The sequence below is a fragment of the Podarcis melisellensis genome (genome assembly GCF_964234715.1).
Source record: "Podarcis melisellensis genome assembly, chromosome: 17".
NCBI classification, from domain to species: Eukaryota; Metazoa; Chordata; class Lepidosauria; order Squamata; family Lacertidae; genus Podarcis; species Podarcis melisellensis.
Window position 1 is genome coordinate 20,369,813 of NC_138534.1, and position 19,920 is coordinate 20,389,732.

The 19,920-nt window shown below is 41.3% G+C and overlaps 1 protein-coding gene across 2 annotated transcripts in view; it reads left to right on the plus strand.

The window, feature by feature from the left end:
• KDM4C (lysine demethylase 4C) overlaps positions 1-19,920 on the plus strand; it is a gene marked incomplete at its 5' end in the record, with an annotated part of 186,131 nt that overhangs the window by 96,426 nt on the left and 69,785 nt on the right. For both annotated transcript variants that reach the window (XM_081894004.1, XM_081894002.1), the window contains 3 exons: positions 8,856-9,037; positions 10,702-10,915; positions 12,819-12,895. In XM_081894004.1, coding sequence (XP_081750130.1) covers positions 8,856-9,037; positions 10,702-10,915; positions 12,819-12,895 — 473 coding nt within the window. The remainder of the gene's footprint in view (positions 1-8,855; positions 9,038-10,701; positions 10,916-12,818; positions 12,896-19,920) is intronic.

A 19,920-nucleotide genomic window follows, 5' to 3' on the forward strand; every position in this document is an offset into this window, starting at 1 on the left:
GACCGTGTGCCAGAAACTCAACTGCTGCAGAATGAGCTGCATTAAAAGCTTTCAGCATGCTTCCTGAATACATGATGTCGTTTTTTTGTACTTTCCCACCCTTCCTTTCTCTTAAATCCTTCTAAATGCATTAGAAGGGACTTGTAAGAAGCTCAGAACAGTATGAAGTCGCTTAAATACTACATGGATGATAAAAGCTCATTCGGCAAGCAGATAGTCTTTGTTGGATTTCTCAGCAATTAGCTTTGGCACAGAACATTACACTTTATTGTATGAAGGCAAGCAGAGCTAAACAGGACACTTCTAGATCTTCGGAACCAACAGAGAACAAATTTGCTGTTTTGTTCTCTTTTATAAATATCTAGCTGGATCTTGAAAATAATCTGATTCTCTGGTAGATTTTGTTTATCGCCCAGGCTCATGAAAGAGACACTGTGTTGGATGCAAGGAAACAGGAGAAGTAGGAAGGTAGCTGCCAGTGCTCTTTCACAAAGATTTGCAAAAGAGGTTGTGCAAGTGTTCTCTATAGTAGATAGATTCTGTACTTGTGTTTCATGGTTCTTATTGTGCCAGAGATTATGTAAGCTCATTTACGAGTGGAATAACATACTTGTGTTTTGTTTCACTTTGGTTGTTCCACACTGGCACATGAGGTTTTGCATCTATCCCACTGTTTTTCTTCTGAACAATGTCAGAAGGGTTACTAGCATTCTTTAATCTTTGAATTCTGTGTTGCAAGTTCAGTAACGTAAAACAAGAGAGAAGTATTGCTCCCCCCTCCCCAGAGTTGTTGAGAAAAGCCTCAATGTTTTGTGCAGTAGAAATGCTGACAGGTCTATATAAACGTACGTATGGAGAAGTCTGATCCCATAAGCAGTGAGGTCAGATTGAAACGAAATGCAAAAACTACAATCTATGACAATTACATTAAAGCTTAAACGGATGAAAATAAGCATGGTGTTTTCATATTGTCAAAAACATGTTTACTGCAGATTTATTTGGTTACCCCAAATTTTGCCACTCCATTGTATAACACAATCATATGTGTTATATCAATTCAATTGGAAAACATTATCAAAGTATGGTAGTGCTTCCTGAATGTATTTTCAGGATGGAAATTTAAACATGTTTGTAAAATCTATATACTGTAGCAGCTTTCTAGATCATTAGGTCAGTGTGGTCATGCATTTCTGTTACATAGCACAACAAATGATAGCTTTACCAATAAAAGCTCCCCTTGCCTTTTTTTTTCTTCTAAAAGAAAAACCATTTACTCTTTTTCCTTTCTAGACTAGTTCTGTTGATGGTCTCTGCCAATAATAGTTTCTTCCATAAGTCCTGGTTATTGTTTGTGGTTTGTTCCAAAAGAGCTAAACCATGAGTTCCTGTTCAGATAATATACTAAGCCAAACCAAGGCTTAGCTCAGCCCAGCCCAGCAGCAGATCTCCTTTCTTATTTATTCGTGCGAAGCCATAGTTTGGTTGGTGTTCAGTTCCTGTTTGAACTAAAAAGTTAATCCTCAGCATTTTTTTTACAGCATTCAGAATCTTACAAGCTGCTGTGCTGAAGTATCGGGTCTAAAAGTAAATCAAGGCCCACTCTAAAAAAATGAGATATCTTGACACACAGAATAGAATGTCAGTTGGTGAAGCTTTCCCCCATACTTCTACTTCCCTACTTGAAAAGACTTACCCTATTTAATTTGTGCCAACCATAAAGCTGTTAAAGGCACAATACAGGCAGCCCTGTTCAGGGAAGTTTTTAATGTGTGACATTTTAGTGTATTTTTGGTCTCTGTGGAAGCTGCCCAGAGTGGCTGGGGAAACCCAGCCAGATGGGCAGGGTACAAATAAATTATTATTATTATTATTATTATTATTATTATTATTATTATTATTCACTTTGTTCTTGTACCTGTTCTTCTTGCTGCAAGTTGCTCCTGTTGGAATAGAGCAGATCTCTTCACCAGGGAAGATGCAAGAAATAACTTACATTACTTCCTCCTGGTTTTTAGCAACAGTGATTTAAGTGACAAACATCCATAGCAACAGCAGTGCCCCTGTATCTGCCTAATAAGCCTTAGAATGTTGCTTCCACATTTTGCTTTCTATTTCTATAGATGTCTGATTGAGATAGTTTAACAAAAAGGAGGACTCTGGTCCTACTGCTGGGGAGTGGAGGAGGGAATAAAACCTGAAGGTAAACTAAAAATCAATCAGATTTATACCCCAAAAGAACTTAATTCTTGTTAGTTAAATCAGCATTTATGGAAACTACTTTCGGGTGTAGTTCAAATATTTTTGTTCAGCTGAACTAGTTCATTCCAAGCTCTGATTGTGCTGATACTAATCCCCGCCCAAAAGTTTTAGTAAGTCTTTTTCATATTATAGGATTCTGTGAATGCTAAGTAGAAAAGTTGTGGAAGATCCTCATAGGGTCATGGGTTCCTTTATCTGACTCTAGTCCGCATATCAGTAGCATGATGCTTTGTTTTCTATTCTTGTAGGGTTGCCTTATATCAAAAAGAAAATGCTTCTCTAAAAATCAAGTGCCTTAGTTTTGCTGTTTTCTTCTTTCCACTTCATGGCATCTCAGAATCTGTAACTTCATTATCACCTTATCTCATCTTCCATTTTTGCATTCTATACCAGTTGTAGGCTGCAATCCTGTACTCACTTGCCTGGGAATCAGCACCTTTGAACTTAATGGGACTGACTTCCGAGTAGATGTGCATAGAACTGCACTATAGTCAAAACCAAATCTAAAATAGTTTAGCCCAGGCATGGACAAACTCAGCCCTCCAGATGTTTTGGGACTACAATTCCCACCACCCCTAACCACTGGTCCTGTTAGCTAGGGATCCTGGGAGTTGTAGTCCCAAAACATCTGGAGGGCCAAGCTTGCCTATGCCTGGCTTAGCCCTTTTTTCCAGTCCACAGAAAACTTTGGCTTTTTGGCAGCCTGTATTATACCTTGCTTTGCCATGCTTCCAGCCTAGTCAGCTGAAATCTTGCATGTTTCAACTCCAAAGGCTTCTTACCCCATTCTTTTTAGAAGACATAGTTGAGCAAACCTCTGGCCAGACTCACAATGCATGGTATTCAAAATTTTAGACCTATTGAACATAGTCATATTCATATAAATCAGTGCTTTGAATAAAACTTAGTTGAATACCACCCTTTAAATCCTCTTACAGTGTTTCTTGGAAGCAGATACACATAAAACCCTCCAATGTATTTGATTAAGTGTATATTCAAAAATGTATTTGAGCAGTTCCGAGTTTAGGAAGAGACCATTTCTTGCTGGAGAGCTGTTGAAACATATCTGAGTTTCTCCACAGAGAATATATCTCAGTAAAATGGCAACAAGCTTTTAAATTATCTCTCCTGCAGAGTATATCTAAATTTACTCTTGTATTTTATTGCAGTATTGGTAATTGGCTTTTTCAGCCATCCCCTTTTAAACAAAAGTTCTACATATCCTCTTTTTTAAAGCTTTGGTGTATTGAAGCTCCTTTATCTGAAGCAGTAATTTGCCTCTGCTTCGCTCTGCTCAGCTAACCATGCAAACTACCCCATGTTAATACTGGAAGTTGACATATAATTGCACTAGCCTACTGTAATGGTTAAGAGCCCCAAATCCCATAGGATAATGTGTAATGGCTCCCTGTCACAGCTGCATTTTGGAGTAGTAAATTCCAAACAGCACCCAGTTGAGTTTCTGAGCCAAACTATGTTACATTTATAGTGTTAGCTATTTAAAAACCAACACAAAACCAACCTGCTGAAGGTTTGGTCACTTATTGCACAAAACTTATATTTCCCAGTCAAGGAAGTTCCTTATTTCCCCCTCTTTTCAGCTATGTGAATAATTGAATAGATCTATAGTTGGGTTTGTGGTTCTTTCTTTTTTTTTTGCAGGAGGGGGGAGGTTGGCCCACAAATTCACCAGCTACAGTACTTCAATTAGCTGTTAAGCATCTCGCCTTAAATTAGAGACAGCTTTGAGCCATGATCTATATCTATGTAATATTTGCATGTCTTGAGGGGACAAGATTGAGTGGATTTCAGAATGTTCCAGTAATTTACACAAAAAAGGCTACATTAACATTAGAATCCATCTGGTAAAGTAATTAAAAGATTTAAATATGGAAGGGTTAAGTGAAATTGCTGCATTTTTAATTAGAGATTATACAGTTTTGTGACTAGGGATGGCTGTTAACCTTGGTTATAGCTAAAATAAAATGTTTGAAAATTATGATTACCCAGCTCATTGTGAGTCATTCTTGTTAGAATATTGCCAGGTGAGAGGTACTGGAGCGATAGGAATTTTTAGAATGCATCCCTTCATAGTAATGCAATTATTCGTAAACTTTTTGAACTACAGTACTAGATAGATTTATTTTCTCCCTGCACGTAGAACATGTTGCACTAGTTCGACTTTAGGTAATAAATGCCTTGTCAGAGCCGCCTTTCCTACTGGTGTTAGTGGTTCGTTGTGCCAGGGCGCCGGCCTTTCAGGGGCGCCCTAATGAGTGGGGGAGCTGTGCGGCTTTGCCGTAGCCTCCCCTTTCCCTGCGCGCCCGCCAGCTGCGCCCCGTCAACAATATGGCTGGCGGGTGTGCCGTTTCCTTCCCAAGCCTCCCCAGGAGGAGAGCAATCCCCACAGAGGCACGCAGCTTCCCTCCCTCTGCATCTGCTAAAGACGGCCCTGCTCCCGGTCGTTGTCCTCCTCCTGCTTCCTGGTGAAAGGCGTCGCACAGCCTTCCCGGGCGCTCTGACACTGTAGAGCATGTTCGCCAGCCCGTTTTCCTGCTTGATCGCCGCCGCCATGCCGGGGATCGGGGCTGTGGGGGAGGCAGAGGAGTTTCAAAAAAGTCACTTTTTAATTTTCCTCTTTTCACAAAGCAGCAGCGAAGTTAGATGTGCTGCCCCTGAGAGTGAAGAGTTCTCAGGGAGGGGTTGGGCAGGGAAAGGAGACTGTTGCCAAGCTTAGTGAGGAAGTGCTCCTTCTAGAAGAAGCACACTCTCATCAGCTCCAGTGGCGACGGCGGCTGCGCTTCTCAAACTCCCATTGTCGGGAGCTGCCTGGATGGAGCGCACCAGCCACCAAACCATCAGCAGGCTAGGCCAAGTGGCACGTAGGACACCAGACCGGGTAGGACTTGCCCACAGGCCAAACAAAGTGGAGAGGGGCCTTAATACAGGCCTCCCTAAGCCTTAGCCTGCCACAGGCTCAGCAAGAGTGTGGAAGATTTTGGTGATGCCTTGCAAAACTTTGGGTGTCTTCTCTGCGCTGCATGCAGTAAGTGGCAGCTGAGGGTGGTGGCAGCAAGGGTTCCTGCCTCAGGTGGCAAAATGGCTTGGGCTGTGTACCCCTCACTCAAAATTATACCAAATTTCATAGCGATAGGAGAAATAATTATGCATTCTTTTATAGAGAATGCAACATACCTTAGTTATTAGAACCCCTGCTGTAGCCTGATAAAAGCGTAACCCTTTGCCACACCCTTGGCATCAAACTCTCCGACTAGCCACACACTCTGGCTCTGCAGTGAATGCTTGGGAGTGGGACTAGTCAGTGTGCAAGATCAGAGGCCTTGCTAAGTACTGGTATAACCTCTATATAGGGCTCATACTTATTTCAGTGCTATTCTTATCTACAATTGGATGTTTTGTTTATAGAAATCCTTTGTGGGTATTCTTGTCCCTTTTAGGTTTCTTTTGTGGCTGATCCCTGTTTGTCAATTTTTATTTTTTTAAAAAAAATTAAGGATGGAACCTTGCGACCACGCTGGAGATAAAAAGTTGTGCGTAGGCACTGTTGTTTGATTAGACGATCTTAATTTGCATTTTGAGTCATATTTTGCTTTGCATGCTTGTGCATTCTTTTCAGGAAAATGAGGCACAGGCATACAGACAGACAAGGCTTAAAATAGAATTCATTTATATTGATGAGATAATTTGCAAAACTGAAATTAGTAGGTTTTTCATCATTTTGATCTGGCACCAGAAAACAGGTGAAGAGTTCTACATAGCTTTGGGTAATTTTAAGCACATTCTGTATACAAGAAGAAACAAACTAAGAATTCAAATGCTGACATCCTACAAAATTGTGTTAGTTTTTTTTAGAAGATTTCATTAAAGTCTATACATTCTTGATGCACTTCTGCTACATTTGGGTGAAATTTTCCTAGCTTGAAAGTCATTGGATATATCAAAGTTCACTCCGTTGAACACCTATGTCCCACATTACTGTTCACTCTGGCTCTAGTGCAAAAATCCACCACTGGATTTTGAAGCCCTGTGCACGTGACCTTAGAGACAATCTAGAACTATTTTGCAATTTCTTGTGAAATGCAGTACTGTAGTTTAGTTGAACGGAACTGTATTAGGATACATGTTACAAGTCTGTAAAATCCTGCCTTTGTCATAGCGCGTGATCGTTACCCAACCCAGTTAACCCTTCCTTAACCCATGGAAATCCTAGAGTTTCATGCAATTTAGACCAAGCCAGCCTCAACCCAACTTGAGGGTGGTAGCTATACTCAATTTCTGGTGAAGCCCAGGTGTGCACATTTGACATGCCTGTGGTTTGGCAATGGCAGTTTTACAATTTTGATGTTAGCAGGGGTTGTATCACAGAGGAGCATCCTCATTTGCCTCTTAAGCCTTTTTGGACTAGCTGACCGTTGTGGACCCTTCCAGCTTTTCAACTTTATGATTCAGTTTTAGATTCTCACCCTGTGTAGAACTTTAAAAATAGACATCCCAATTAAATATCATTCTTGGGCTGCCTTGTAGTATAGAAAGCAATGAATTTCTCTCTACCTTAGAAGACTAACAGTACAATCCTAACTAGGGGTAGGCAACCTAAGACCCGTGGGCTAGATGTGGCCCAATCGCCTTCTCAATCCGGCCTGCGAGTGGTCCTGGAATCAGTGTGTTTTCACATGAGTAGAATGTGTGCTTTTATTTAAAATGCATCTCTGGGTTATTTGTGGGGCATAGGAATCTGTTCATTTCCCCCCAAAAATATAGTCCGGCCTACCACATGGTCTGAGGGACAGTGGACCGGCCCATGGCTGAAAAAGGTTGTTGACCCCTGATCCTAACCATATCTACTCAGATGTACTTCCTGTTGAATTAAGTGGGGGCTTACTCCCAGATAAATGGGGCTAGGATTACAGCCTTGAACTATAATCCTATCCTCCTTACTTCGGGCTAAGCATTTTAAAGCTTAATGGGACTTACTTCTGAGTAATCACATAGAGGTCCACTCTAGGTATACAAGCTCACTTCTCCCAAAGTTACTAATCAACAGTATCTGCTTCGACAGGGTGTGGGTGAATGGTTTTTCTTTTTCTCCTGAACCAGTCATATATATATATATATACTTGTTACTCATCACAGGCTTTCTGAGAAAAAGAGTATTTCATTAAACTTTCCTATGCAATGAACTTTCTAAAGCAGATCAAGTTGATAAATACTGTAAGGAAAACAACAACAACCAATGGCCACATCTCAGGGAGAGAGAAGGATAACAGAGCATATTCTTGCATATGCGCGAATAGTGGCTGCTTGCATTGCTAAGTAATTATGCACACACTTATATGGTTTACATAGAGATTTAGCATTACCATGGCTCCATAATTGGACACAATATTGTGTCAACATTTTCCTACTGAAATGTGTTTGTTTTGGCTTCTTTTTGCCTGTTTCTCAATCTGTATCTTAAAATAAAGCATCACATTAAATGGCTGTGAAAGCATTGATGAAGTTCAGTTTAAATATAAAATAATTTGTGCTGGTAAGAAAAATTTAATTATCTAAACCCCATGCAGAGCTCAAAGATAAAGATAGCATGTTGTCTTGTCTTCGGGATTGCTTATTTTATACTCTACTGAACACGAAGCTCAGAAGGGAAATGCAGGAGTCAAGCTTATTTGGTCTACAATTTCCAAATCCTTGCATGGGCACATGCATGAAATGTGGGCCTCTTAGTGCTTAGAAGTTTGGAAAAATTGTTAAGTGATATGTACAGTACGGAAAGCCAACACAAAGATTACAAAAATTCTTTGTAGTGGCTGGGGCTTCAAAGCCATTCAGCACAGTGTTCCACCCCCTGCCCCCATTCTGCAGATGTCTTCAGACTCTGTATCCTGTGAGACTTTCCCTGTTTTCACAAAGACATGGAGGAATAAAGAAGGGTAGCTGCAGGGAAGTACTGCATCATTATGGAGAAACTGTTCAGTAAGCAAATGAGAGAGAAACCTTTTTGAAAACTTGTCTATGCAACGTTTCCTTAAACTAAAGAAACATGCCATTTTATAATTGGCTTACTGCTTTTCTGCAGGAATTAAAGATAACTCATCATTAACGATCTATAAAAGTATTTTGTCAACTTAGATGCATGTCGTCACGGTCTGAAGGGATCTGATGCTTCAGCGTTTTACCAACATCAAATTCTTCTGTATAATGGATTTGTTAATCAGAAATAAGTAAATCATAAGTACCCTTTCCCCTTTTAAAATATATCCCACAGCAACAAATGATCGTGAGAGCTGTTATTCCCCAATCAGTATACAGTTTTGTCCATTGTTGGCAACCATGTTGACATGGTGTTTTGTATTGTTTTCAGCAGGAACGGGCGTCTGTAACAAACGTGGGGAGGGCGGATTCTCCTTTGGTACTTTTGCAGTGCAGGCTTCCTCTTCAGTCTGAATGTGTCTGTTCTCGTGGGCTTGTTTTCATATGTGGACTTGCCAAACACTTCCCTTTATATGCTGCTTAAATTGTTGTTTGCCATCGTCACTCTCAGAACTCAGTCTTTTCAAATGTCATTTTCATTTAAGAACTGCCCGAGTCTCTCTTAACTGAAGAAGACATACAAGAAACGGAGTCCTGGGCCAAGCCTCTTGTCTACCTTTGGCAGAACAGAGCACCAAATTTCACTGCTGAAAAGGAATACAATGCAGCTGTTGCCAATTTGGAACCCGGCTGCGCCATATGCACACTCCTCATGCCTTACTACAAGGTAAGGAAGCTTTTCACAGTTTGAGAGGTATTTATAAACAAAAGAAACCCAAATGTTTGTAGAGTGCTGCTTTGTGACAAAACTGCCAATTTTCTCTTTATCCTCTATGCTTTTTTTTTTTAAAGCAAGTAAAGGATTGAATGGTAAACGGTCCATCACTTAGCTTGTCAAAATAGATACCGTGATTCCAAGGGGTAGAGTCCACCTGCCAAAAAGCAAGGAAATGGAAACTGTCAATTTCTGCTCTCAGTGGTAGGCTTGGTAGCTTTAGCATTGGATAAGCACACACTGGATAAGCACAACAAAGATAGCAAGGGAATGGAGATTTCCATTAACTCAGATATTTGAGATGTACAAATTCATTATACATATTTGAGGGTATGATTCGGCTCCTCTGGACTCACCCTGTGGAGTTCATGCCAAGCTGGTTCCCGTATCATAGTCCCTTCCTATGCAAGCTTGCAGAGAAGTGGTTAAATTGCACTATATTTATTTTTAAAGAGTACAATTTATTTAATAAAGGTCCTCTCATTGAATAATTGCATTGATTTAAGTACAGTTTTCATGGGGCAATGTCTCTTCATTTTGCTACCTCATTTTATATCCAGGAGTTTTCCTGCTCACTTTGGAGGGCTGGAATGATTAATTTTGCATTTTCTTTACTTCTACCGCTTAAATTGCCATTTTCCTATGGCTTGGCTATAGAGTGTTTGCTACTGCATTTCACTGCACTTTTGGCATGCCATATACTAGTGATAGATAAGCACATATAAATGGCTATCCCCTCCCCACTGGAATTCATGCAAAAAAAAAATGAGAAAAATGCTGTACTAGATCAGGCTGGTAGTGGTGACATTTTTGCCCCTCTAAAATCTTTCCCCAAATCTTGCACAATTACACTCTTGCCATGCTCAATTCCTCATAGGTGCCCAACAGAAAACTCCCTTTATGGAACTGAAGTCCCTGCCCAGCTGGTAGATGTTGCAGAATGCTCAAACTGTCTTTCCCCCCCTTTCCTCCATTCCTACCACAACATCTCAGCAATACTGGAGGTGTAGTCTCCCATCCCTAGATAGCAGACAAGGTGGAACACACCGTCCAGTAACCTGATGTGAAGTGCTTCTTACCTTAATCCATGATCAGCAGGAGAGGGGAAAAACCATGTATCAAGAGCTTGTTGTGCAGTGTGATGAGGCAAAGGTCCAATACCTTCTCCTAACTAAGGTCTGACAAGAGCAGATACAGTTTGCTGTTGCAGAGTACAACGAGGAGCAATTCCTCCTTAAGTGGCAGCAGTAGTTGCAGCTCCAAAGATGAGTTTCCCAGTTTCTGGAGCTGCTGTGAGTGGAATGGTTTCCTCATCATATTAAGCCCTTAGACTATGGTTTAATGTGACATGCGGACCAGGCCAGTATGTTTGTGTAAGGCCTGTAAAACTCTAAAATTTAGTAATAAGAAATGAATGCAATGAAAGATTTAAATGAACAATAAATTTATGTTGCTTAAGCTTGACACTTAATTTTACAACTGTCAAAATACTGAAATATCTGAAACACGGTACGGATATTTTAGAAGCAATGCAACTTGGTTTTATTATTATTTAAAGAAACTTACCAAGTAAAAGAAAAAGAGCAAATTTCTTCTTTTTCAAATATGTTTTTCAGGCTGACAACCCTAATGAAGAACACTATAGTTGCTCAGCAACAAAACAAAGAGAAGCTTTTGTGGCCAGAGAAAAGACAAAACCACTTATTCCAGAGATATGTTTTATTTATAGTGAGGAGAACACTGAAAACTATCCGTCCAATGGCTTTCTTGAAGAAGATGGAACAAGTCTGCTGATTTCATGTGCGAAGTGTTGTGTACAGGTCCATGCAAGTAAGTATAATTTCTTGACTTCAAATATTGAATGAGTGCTCTCACAAGCAGGGCCATCTTAAGCATATCCTCTGCAGGGATCACTCTCCCTCCACAGAGGCTTGGGAAGGAAGCTGCAGCCTGCCAGCCATATGGTTGACGGGGCACAGCTGGTGGATGTGCAGGGAAAGGGGAGGCCGCAGGCAAAGCCGCTCAGCTCCCCCACTCACTGGGGCGCCTGAGAGACCAGCGCCCTGGCGCAATGCGCCAGTAAGCCCAATAGGAAAAATGGCTCTGCTCACAAGCAAATACAGTGGTACCTTGGGTTACAGAAGCTTCAGGTTACAGACGCTTCAGGTTACAGACTCCGCAAACCCAGAAATAGTATCTCGGGTTAAGAACTTTGCTTCAGGATGAGAACAGAAATCGTGCGGCAGCGACGTGGCAGCAGCAGGAGGCCCCATTAGCTAAAGTGGTGCTTCAGGTTAAGAACAGTTTCAGGTTAAGAACGGACCTCCAGAACGAATTAAGTTCTTAACCCGAGGTACCACTATAGCCTTGCTCAGTTTCTGAGTACAATTGGGGCGAGTTGCACAACCCACCTCGAGCTGGCTACCTACCTGAGTTCTGCTCTCACAGGTTGTGACTGCCTGCCTCACTCCCTGTGTCTGGCTGACAGGCAACCTCACGCACACGAGGCTGTTGGTCATCTGGGGCTGGGGCTTCTCCTCCTGGAATGACAGACAGCCTCATGCAGCTGGAGAGGCATGGAGGCAGTCATGCTCCCTATGCAAGCAGCATTGGGGTGAGCAGCCAGTTCATGGTAGGCTGTGCAACACGCTCCAAGTCTACTCAAAGAAACCGAGGAGGATCTCCTCAATTGTGCATAGGAGCCACCAATGTGGTACCCATGGGCGCCACTGTGACCGATAGCACCTGCAAAAGGTCTCAAGAGATATTGCCTTAAAAATCCAATGCATAAGAGATAGTTCTGTTTGCATTGACTCAGCCTCTCCTTCAACATGCCCACATTTTATTGGGTGCCCACCCTCCCATCTGTTTTGAACTCAGATCTCTGTGAGCAAGCATGGCAGATGTAGTGGCTGATGGGGATGTGGCCGCACCAATTTGTGATCATCTCTCTCTCTTTTTTAGATGGGACAGGCATTATGCCACTCGCCCACAGCAGCCATGTTGTGTTTTCCCATGACTGCTATTTTATGACTGGCAAGCGTTGGTTAGGTTGACCCCCACCAAGGGTGCAGACCCAGGGCGGTGCAAAAATCCCACCTGCCCTGCAGGGGGAGGACCCTCCCTAGTTGGTCGGCAGCAAGGGAAGCGGGCGCCGATTAGAAGGGTGCAAGGGATGTGGGGCACTGATACGACTCCTTACCAAGGGCACAAGGGAGCCTCTGATGAGTGGTACCCACAGTATTTTCTCAAAATTTCAAATATGCCCACTGACCCCAAAATGATAGCAACCCCTTTCCTGGTTTTTTGATACAGTGCGCCTACACAATCAAACTCCTAAGATACTTTCACAAATAAGGGTATATAGATGGCAGTGTTAATCACCATGCTGCACCAGCTCTCTGTTATGGAGAGTTATTGCTGCAGTGTTCAGATTGTATTTTACCACCTGGAAAAGTAATTGGGATTTCAAAGCTGACAGTCTAGCATAGTGAAAATATTGTTAAAGATAACAATGCTGGTTTTAGGAATGAGAACTGTTGGTAGCATAGGTGACTTTCCAGCAGCCAGTATAACTGCTAAGCTTACTGTTGGAGAAATGCTCGTTCATTACTTTTTTTAATCACACACTATGCAAATGTAGTATCTTTTTTTAATAGCTAGCTTGTCTGTTTAGCTAGAAAGATAATGAAGTACAGAATCTGTTTATCATCTTAGCTCTCTCTTATTATAGGTTGCTATGGTGTTCCTTCCCATGAAATCAATGATAGATGGCTATGTTCTCGATGCAAAAGAGGAGCCTGGACAGCAGTAAGTTATGCATTTTATTTAGTTGTTGTTCACAGCGAAGACCCAACTAAACCTCCTGATCGTATGTGAAAGGGACATAAAAGCGCATTCTGCCAACCATAGCCGAGAGAAGAATTCTTATTTCTGTTTTAACTATCTTGTTATGGTTCAAATTGAATTTCTGATTGCATACTGGTACGTGGTAAACAAGATATGTGGTATAATGTCAACGGAGAAAACAACCAACAATTAATCTCTTATCTGGAGAGAAAAAATCAGAAACGAATCATTTGCCCCTTCAGGCTTTTCGATCAGCTGTAATGCTGCCACTGCCAGACGGACAAAGAAGGTGCAGAACTTCCTGGTGCTTCTCATTCTTCTTGGCATGGGACATCATTGTCTAATTGCTGAACACTGCACAACTTCTTTCAATATTGCAGAGGCATGTCACCCTGAAAAGTGGGACTACCGATAATATCTGCCCTTGTATCTACGGGGGTTGATTGAAATTTTAGGGACGATCAGCATGCATGTATTTGATCAGAGTGGATGCCTAATGCACAGATACCAGAGTGCCAGACTAAAAACCATTGCTGTGTTAACGCTGCAGGTAATCTACTCTTGCAGGGCCATTCATCCAACAAACTTCCTAGACATCATCTCGCCCTGTTCTGACCACAGTGTCCCATACAGACAGATATTGTCGGCAGCAGAGGGCTGATCAAGTACATGCATGCTGAGGAAATGGCTTCTTAATAGAAGCTTTCAATGAATAGCCTCTTAATTGTCCCTTAAACAGCCTTTTCTAATTGTCACAGTGTCAGGCTGTGCAGACATTAACTGTTTAAAATGCAGCCAGGTCATTTGTTTTCTCAATTTGGATAGAAGCTGGGAGAAATGGCAATATTTCATAAGAAATTACAGGACAGATGTGGAATGTAGTTAACATGTACACTACTTCCCAAACCAGTGGTGGGAGCAGACTGGATATAGAGTGAACCATGTTTTCAACCTCAGTTTCTCTTCCTGCAGCTAATGGGAAAGCTTTAATACTTACTGATTTCATCACATTTTTTTCTTTTATTTTTTAATGGAAATGAGTGCCCATCTGCTATTGTTTTAAAAAATGTCATGAAACCGCTAATTGAAACCTTCCTGTCACAGGAACAGCCCCTGTCACAGCCCCTCCAGTGGCTATGGTGGCTCATTTACCAGAAGTTAACTCTGGAAGTCTATAGTCAATTTTGACCAAACTAAGCCTCCTAGAGCAAAATATGCATCATATACATAGTGCCTGGGAGTGGCCGCTGAGACCACATAACACCGATCTTGATAGACCTACATTGGCTCCCAGTATGTTTCCGGGCACAAATCAAAGTGTTGGTGCTGACCTTTAAAGCCCTAAATGGCCTCGGCCCAGTATACCTGAAGGAGTATCTCCACCCCCATCGTTCTATCCGGACACTGAGGTCTAGCTCCAAAGGTCTTCTGGCAGTTCCCTCACTGTGAGAAGCCAAGTTACAGGGAACCAGGCAGAGGGCCTTCTCAGTAGTGGCACCCGTCCTGTGAAATGCCCTCCCACCAGATGCCAAAGAAATAAACAGCTATCTGACTTTTAGAAGATATCTGAAGGCAGCCCTGTTTAGGGAAACTTTTAATATTTTATGAATTTTTGTATTTTAATATTTTGCTGGAAGCTGCCCAGAGTGGCTGGGGAAACCCAGCCAGATGGGCAGAGCATAAATAATAAATTACATTGTTATATACATCATATGCCATTGATAGATTATCTATCAAACTATCATCCATACATGCAGTTGCAGGCAGGATTTGAAATATAAGCAGTGGATTGCTGAAATAATTAATGAGATTGGGGCTTAGATAATAATAATGTGTTCTAAAGCAGCTAATAAAAAGGAGTAACAAAAAGCAAGGAGGGATGGGAAGTCAAGAAGAATTTGTTTTGTTTTTAAAAAAATCTTTTTATGATGATGAGTTTTGGAATATCTTTGGAGGCTTAATAAAAAGTGTGTGTGTGTGTGTGTAGTTGTGAGGAATGGCAAGTTTGACCTTTTATTGATTACCTTGGTAGTGGTACAGCTGATTATGTTTCATATTTTTAATATTTAATTGATTGAAGTATGTTGCCTATTTATATTGTAAGTCTTCATACTCTGGTGCGTGGCAATGAATGAATGAATGAATGAATGAATGAAGGAATGAATGAATGAACAGGTGGTCCAACTACCACAAAACCCTGTAAAACCACTTGACTGTAGGCATAAATAGGATGAGTGTGCACACTGCAGTCAACATTACTTCTCCCATACCACTTTCTGCTCTCAGGGGGAGATAGACTCTCCCTGTGTATATGTTGAGTGAATTTTTTTCTTAACTTGATAAATTATAAGAGAATCAATCATGTGCAAGGCTGTTTATGTACAATTTTCAGAGATTCTTTGCAAGATGGGCACTGAATTCAGCTTTCATTCAGCTTGTAACAAACAAATTCCTAGCCCCAAGAGTAATGAGAGGATATGGGCAATTCCTGATGACAGCTCAGAAATTAAAGGGTTTGCTCTTTTTCCAGTTTTAGCGTTTCCTATTTTGTAATAATAATCTTGTGTTCCCATGGCTTTCCTTAACCGGGACTCCCCACCCCAAACTCTCTGAGACTTTTTGATGGCCATCCTGTCTCCTACTTGAATTGGGAACATTGCCAAACATCAGCAAAAAAGACTCTAGAGAAGCTTTTCAAAATACATACCATTTGACTTCCTCTCACCTCCGATCAGCCTCACTATACTAGAATATATTGTTACTTCTCACACCAGTGCAATTTCTTACTATTTTATGAAAAATAAAAGAGAAAGGTAGAGTGAACAGGTTGGAGGAGTAGATAATGTAAGCAGGTTTCTCCCCCTATTTTTTTAGATTCCTTGTAGCTGTTGGTAAAGAACAAAACAGCAGGTAGCAGATATGGTGTGCATATTAACCAAGGCAGGGAAATAAAATGGCAAATACCAATTTGGAACAGATTATTACAAAAATAGTGATTCACATATATAGGTAGTTCAGTGTTTGCTCGGTGAATTGCTATTAAAATGTGCCCAGAGTCAATTTCTGTATCTGTAATATGTTTTCATTTTAGCAGGGTAGGCATTCTTTCCAGGCAAAATTGAATTTTTCCTCTCTTGCTGGCCACCAGAGAAAATTGTGAAAGGTTCCTTATCAGGCAATCAGAAGTTCCAGGACTTATAAAACTGCTTTTGTTGCAGCTCCTGCAGAGTTGTGGGTGGGTGTAAAGGGGAGGGGGAATGGCAAAAGTCAATCCCGGGAACTGACAGGGTGTCTTTTAAGTCAGAACGTAATTATCAGTTCAGTTCAGTGAACAGAGTTAGACAGCACGGCTGCTTTAGCAACAAGTTTGCCGGTTTTCTTTCAGCGAAGGGACAGGTGTGGCGCCTCAGCATTAGCAACGACAATTAAAATGAGTTTCATTGTGTGGGCAGTCTGAATATGTTCAGCGTCGTAAGGGCTGTCAATGAACCCAGATCTGTCTTGACTAACAAGGTCTTTGCCTTCTCAAATTAGAACGCAGTCCTGGAGAGATGTTGTATACTTAATCTGGGCTTAGGGTCACTTCTTTTAATGCTGGAACCTCAAATTCAAGGATGATCTATGCTACTGTTTCTTAGTCTGGATCCGGAACCAATAAACATGGGGACCCTTTCTCATTAGTGCCCGGTTGCCTACCCTCTCCAGCTTACTTGTGGAAGCCATTGTTTCATGCTTCTTCCACTCCATCTCCAAGCAGTGAGAAGTTCTGGAGGGCAGCAGTACCAGTGTGTGGCTTCCTTTGGAGAGAGAGATAATTGGAAACTTACCTTGTGCTCCATTGTTTGTTAATATATAAATATGCGGTACACATGTGTAAATTTAGCAAAAGAAAGAATATATGTTTTTCTTCTTAGTTAAATTTGCTATTTGAAATATCTATATATATTATATATATATAGAGAGAGAGATCTATCTATCATCTATCTATCTATCATCTATCTATATTTAAAAAAACAAATATAGGTGGAGCATAGGTTGAGGCAAGCATCGCAATGTTCCTACCAGGCAGCAGGCCTATCACCTCTCATCAGATCCCTAGAGAGAGAGACATCATATGCCCCAAGGTGCTTTCAGCGAATATTGTGCCTCTCTCTTACAGTGTCAAAAGAGCTTCTGTTGATTCACACTCTCTCTCTCTCTCTCTCTCTCTCTCTCTCTCTCTCTCTCTCTCTCTCTCTCTCTCACACACACACACACAAACACACACACACACACACACACACAATGCACCTATCTACAGTGGTACCTCGGGTTACATATGCTTCAGGTTACATAGGCTTCAGTTTACAGACTCTGCTAACCCAGAAATATTACCTCAGGTTAAGAACTTTGCTTCAGGATGAGAACAGAAATCATGCAGCTGCGGCGCAGCGGCAGCAGGAGGCCCCATTAGCTAAAGTGGTCTTCAGGTTAAGTTTCAGGTTAAGAACAGACGTCCAGAATGAATTAAGTTCTTAACCCGAGGTACCACTGTACGTTCATACACTCCTCACTTAAGAGGTGAGGTGTCTCAAAACTCTCAATGCTCAAATTTGAAAGATCTCCAGTTATCTCCAAAGGATAACCTGCCATTGAGAAAACACAAATCACTCATCCTTTTCCACTGTTTAACAAAAGAAAGTTGTCCAGGCACTGTGACCCTGTATCTTTTTAGTTTATAGTACCACAATGGCACAGGCTATTTCAGGCATTACACATATCAGTGTGAAGAAAGTGTAACCTTAATATTTGTAGCCAAGACATATTTAAGGGGAAGAACAAGGAAGCAAAAAAGCCACAAACTAAGAGCAACAAAAAGCACAGATGTTGAAAACAGGTAGGAAAAAAATGTATGTACCCTCGGCCCTAGAAGCAAGCAACTATTTTTCCCCCTTGCTGCTGGTAGCACATGCAAGCCAGTTTTATAAACAGACTTATTAGTTCAAGCTATAGCAAAGCTTTCTGATCACACTAGCAACGCATGCAGATCAATGACCTTCTGGTCAGTCAAAATACTCAGTTTTGCCAGCGAAGATACCAAAGTCGCTTTAAGTCCTGCTTTTATAGTCTAAAACTCTACTACACAATTCGAAAGGGCTGACATCATGAACTTCAAGAGATTTAAACTCAGTCCTTGGAATCACATAAATCTGTAGATTTATATTGCATTCGAAATTTTTCCTCCAGCAAATGTAGCATCAGGAAGAACAGGGAGATCTGAATTGGAGCAATCAGCTCCTGCTTTCAAGGAAATATTTATCCTTCTGTTGGACAAAGAACAATGACTTGATTAGAGGCTATAATTAGCTCAATGAGTGCTAGCCAGTTTTGAATTTGCATCGTGCAGATGCAGACTGGAACGGCAGGAGGTAAATCTTGAGATCATAGTAGACAAGTGTGTAGCACCACTCCTGATACGTAGGATCAAACACAATTACAGAAGCATTGCTTTCTAACCCTTACTCCTCTTCCTGTTCATGTTCATTTTAGAAGTGACAGCTGCAGATAAGCAGAATGCCAAAGTTACCTATGATTGAGTACTTTGACTTCCTATAGCCATCACCCCAGGCATTCCCTTCGGCAAAGCTTGCAACACCTCATTTCAACTCCTGCATCATTCAGGATGTGTCACACCCACTCATAAGATTATGCACATTTTTATGTTAACTCTGCACTATTTGCTGTGTGACTAATAATAATAGTTGAGACAGAAGAAGAGTGACATTGAATCCATCTTTGTTATGGCGCCGCTTAAACAACAACAGAAAAGGTGGATGCATCATCCCAAGAAATGAAAAGACCCAAAGAGGTTTAATAATTCATCTGTCTTGCACTTGAATGCGAAACTATATCCTCACATAGCTTCTTGATTGAGAATAAATGCCTCATTAATCTTAAAACATTTTGAGCAGAAACTGCTAGTAAAGTCAGGAAGAATAATGACTGACATTTGAGGGAATGTTGCATACTGTACAACATGTAGGATTGAAAGTGTCCTTCTGGCACACTGTTCAAACAGCGAGCGCCTTAGTTTTATTTCACAAAGCTAAACTGCTTAGAGGAAAATAAAAATATAAGAAGCTAATTATGCTAAATATAACCAAGTGACTGAAAATCAGCCACATGTTTAAGGGAAAGAACCGTTACCTTTAATGTCCTTAGCTATTTAAAAAAAAAAATTAAATCCTTTGCTTTTCATAATACCAAGCAGAAGGTATGAAATGGTGAATATAAACAAAACAGCTCCTTAAAATAGTAAGGGAACAATGCCTATAATAAAACAGAATTCTAAAAATAAAATCCCCATTCTAATTTTGAGAAGAGTATAAAAAAAAAGACTTCAGCCTATCGTCTTCCAGTCATTCTCATAAGATCCTCAGATGGCTCCTAATTTGGTATTGGGGCAAACAACTGTATGCATCAACTGGCTTTTTAGTAGTATGGTGGAGTGACAGGAGAAACGTTTGCAAAAATGCCTTTTCATACAGAAAAGTCTCACCTTTTCCACTGACTAAAGAAAAAGAATCTTGGCTTTTACTCCATGTAGGAAGGGAAAATAGGTAAACTGGCAGGAATCCCAGTTAGGACAGTCAAGCATCGGAGTTGGCAAACTAAGACTTGGGGGCGGGATGCCCCTCCAGGCTCGTAAATCTGGCCCACAGACCCTGCCACCCGCTCGGTCAGTCCCTGTGCGCTGTAGACGCCTCACCGTGCAGGGACTGACTTCCGCAATGCTGGCACAGCTTCTGGGCGGGTGGTGACACTGGCGTGACTTCAGATTGGCTACAGGAAGCTCCTGCAGCCAATCCGAAGCCACAGACAGCTCTGGGCAGGCGGTGACACTGGCTCCAAGACGTGCTCCTGAGCGCGTGCGGAGTGCGTTCCTCCTCAAGGTCCGGAGGCAGCTGTGGGACCGGCTTGCAGAGTATTTATATTTTTCAAAATAT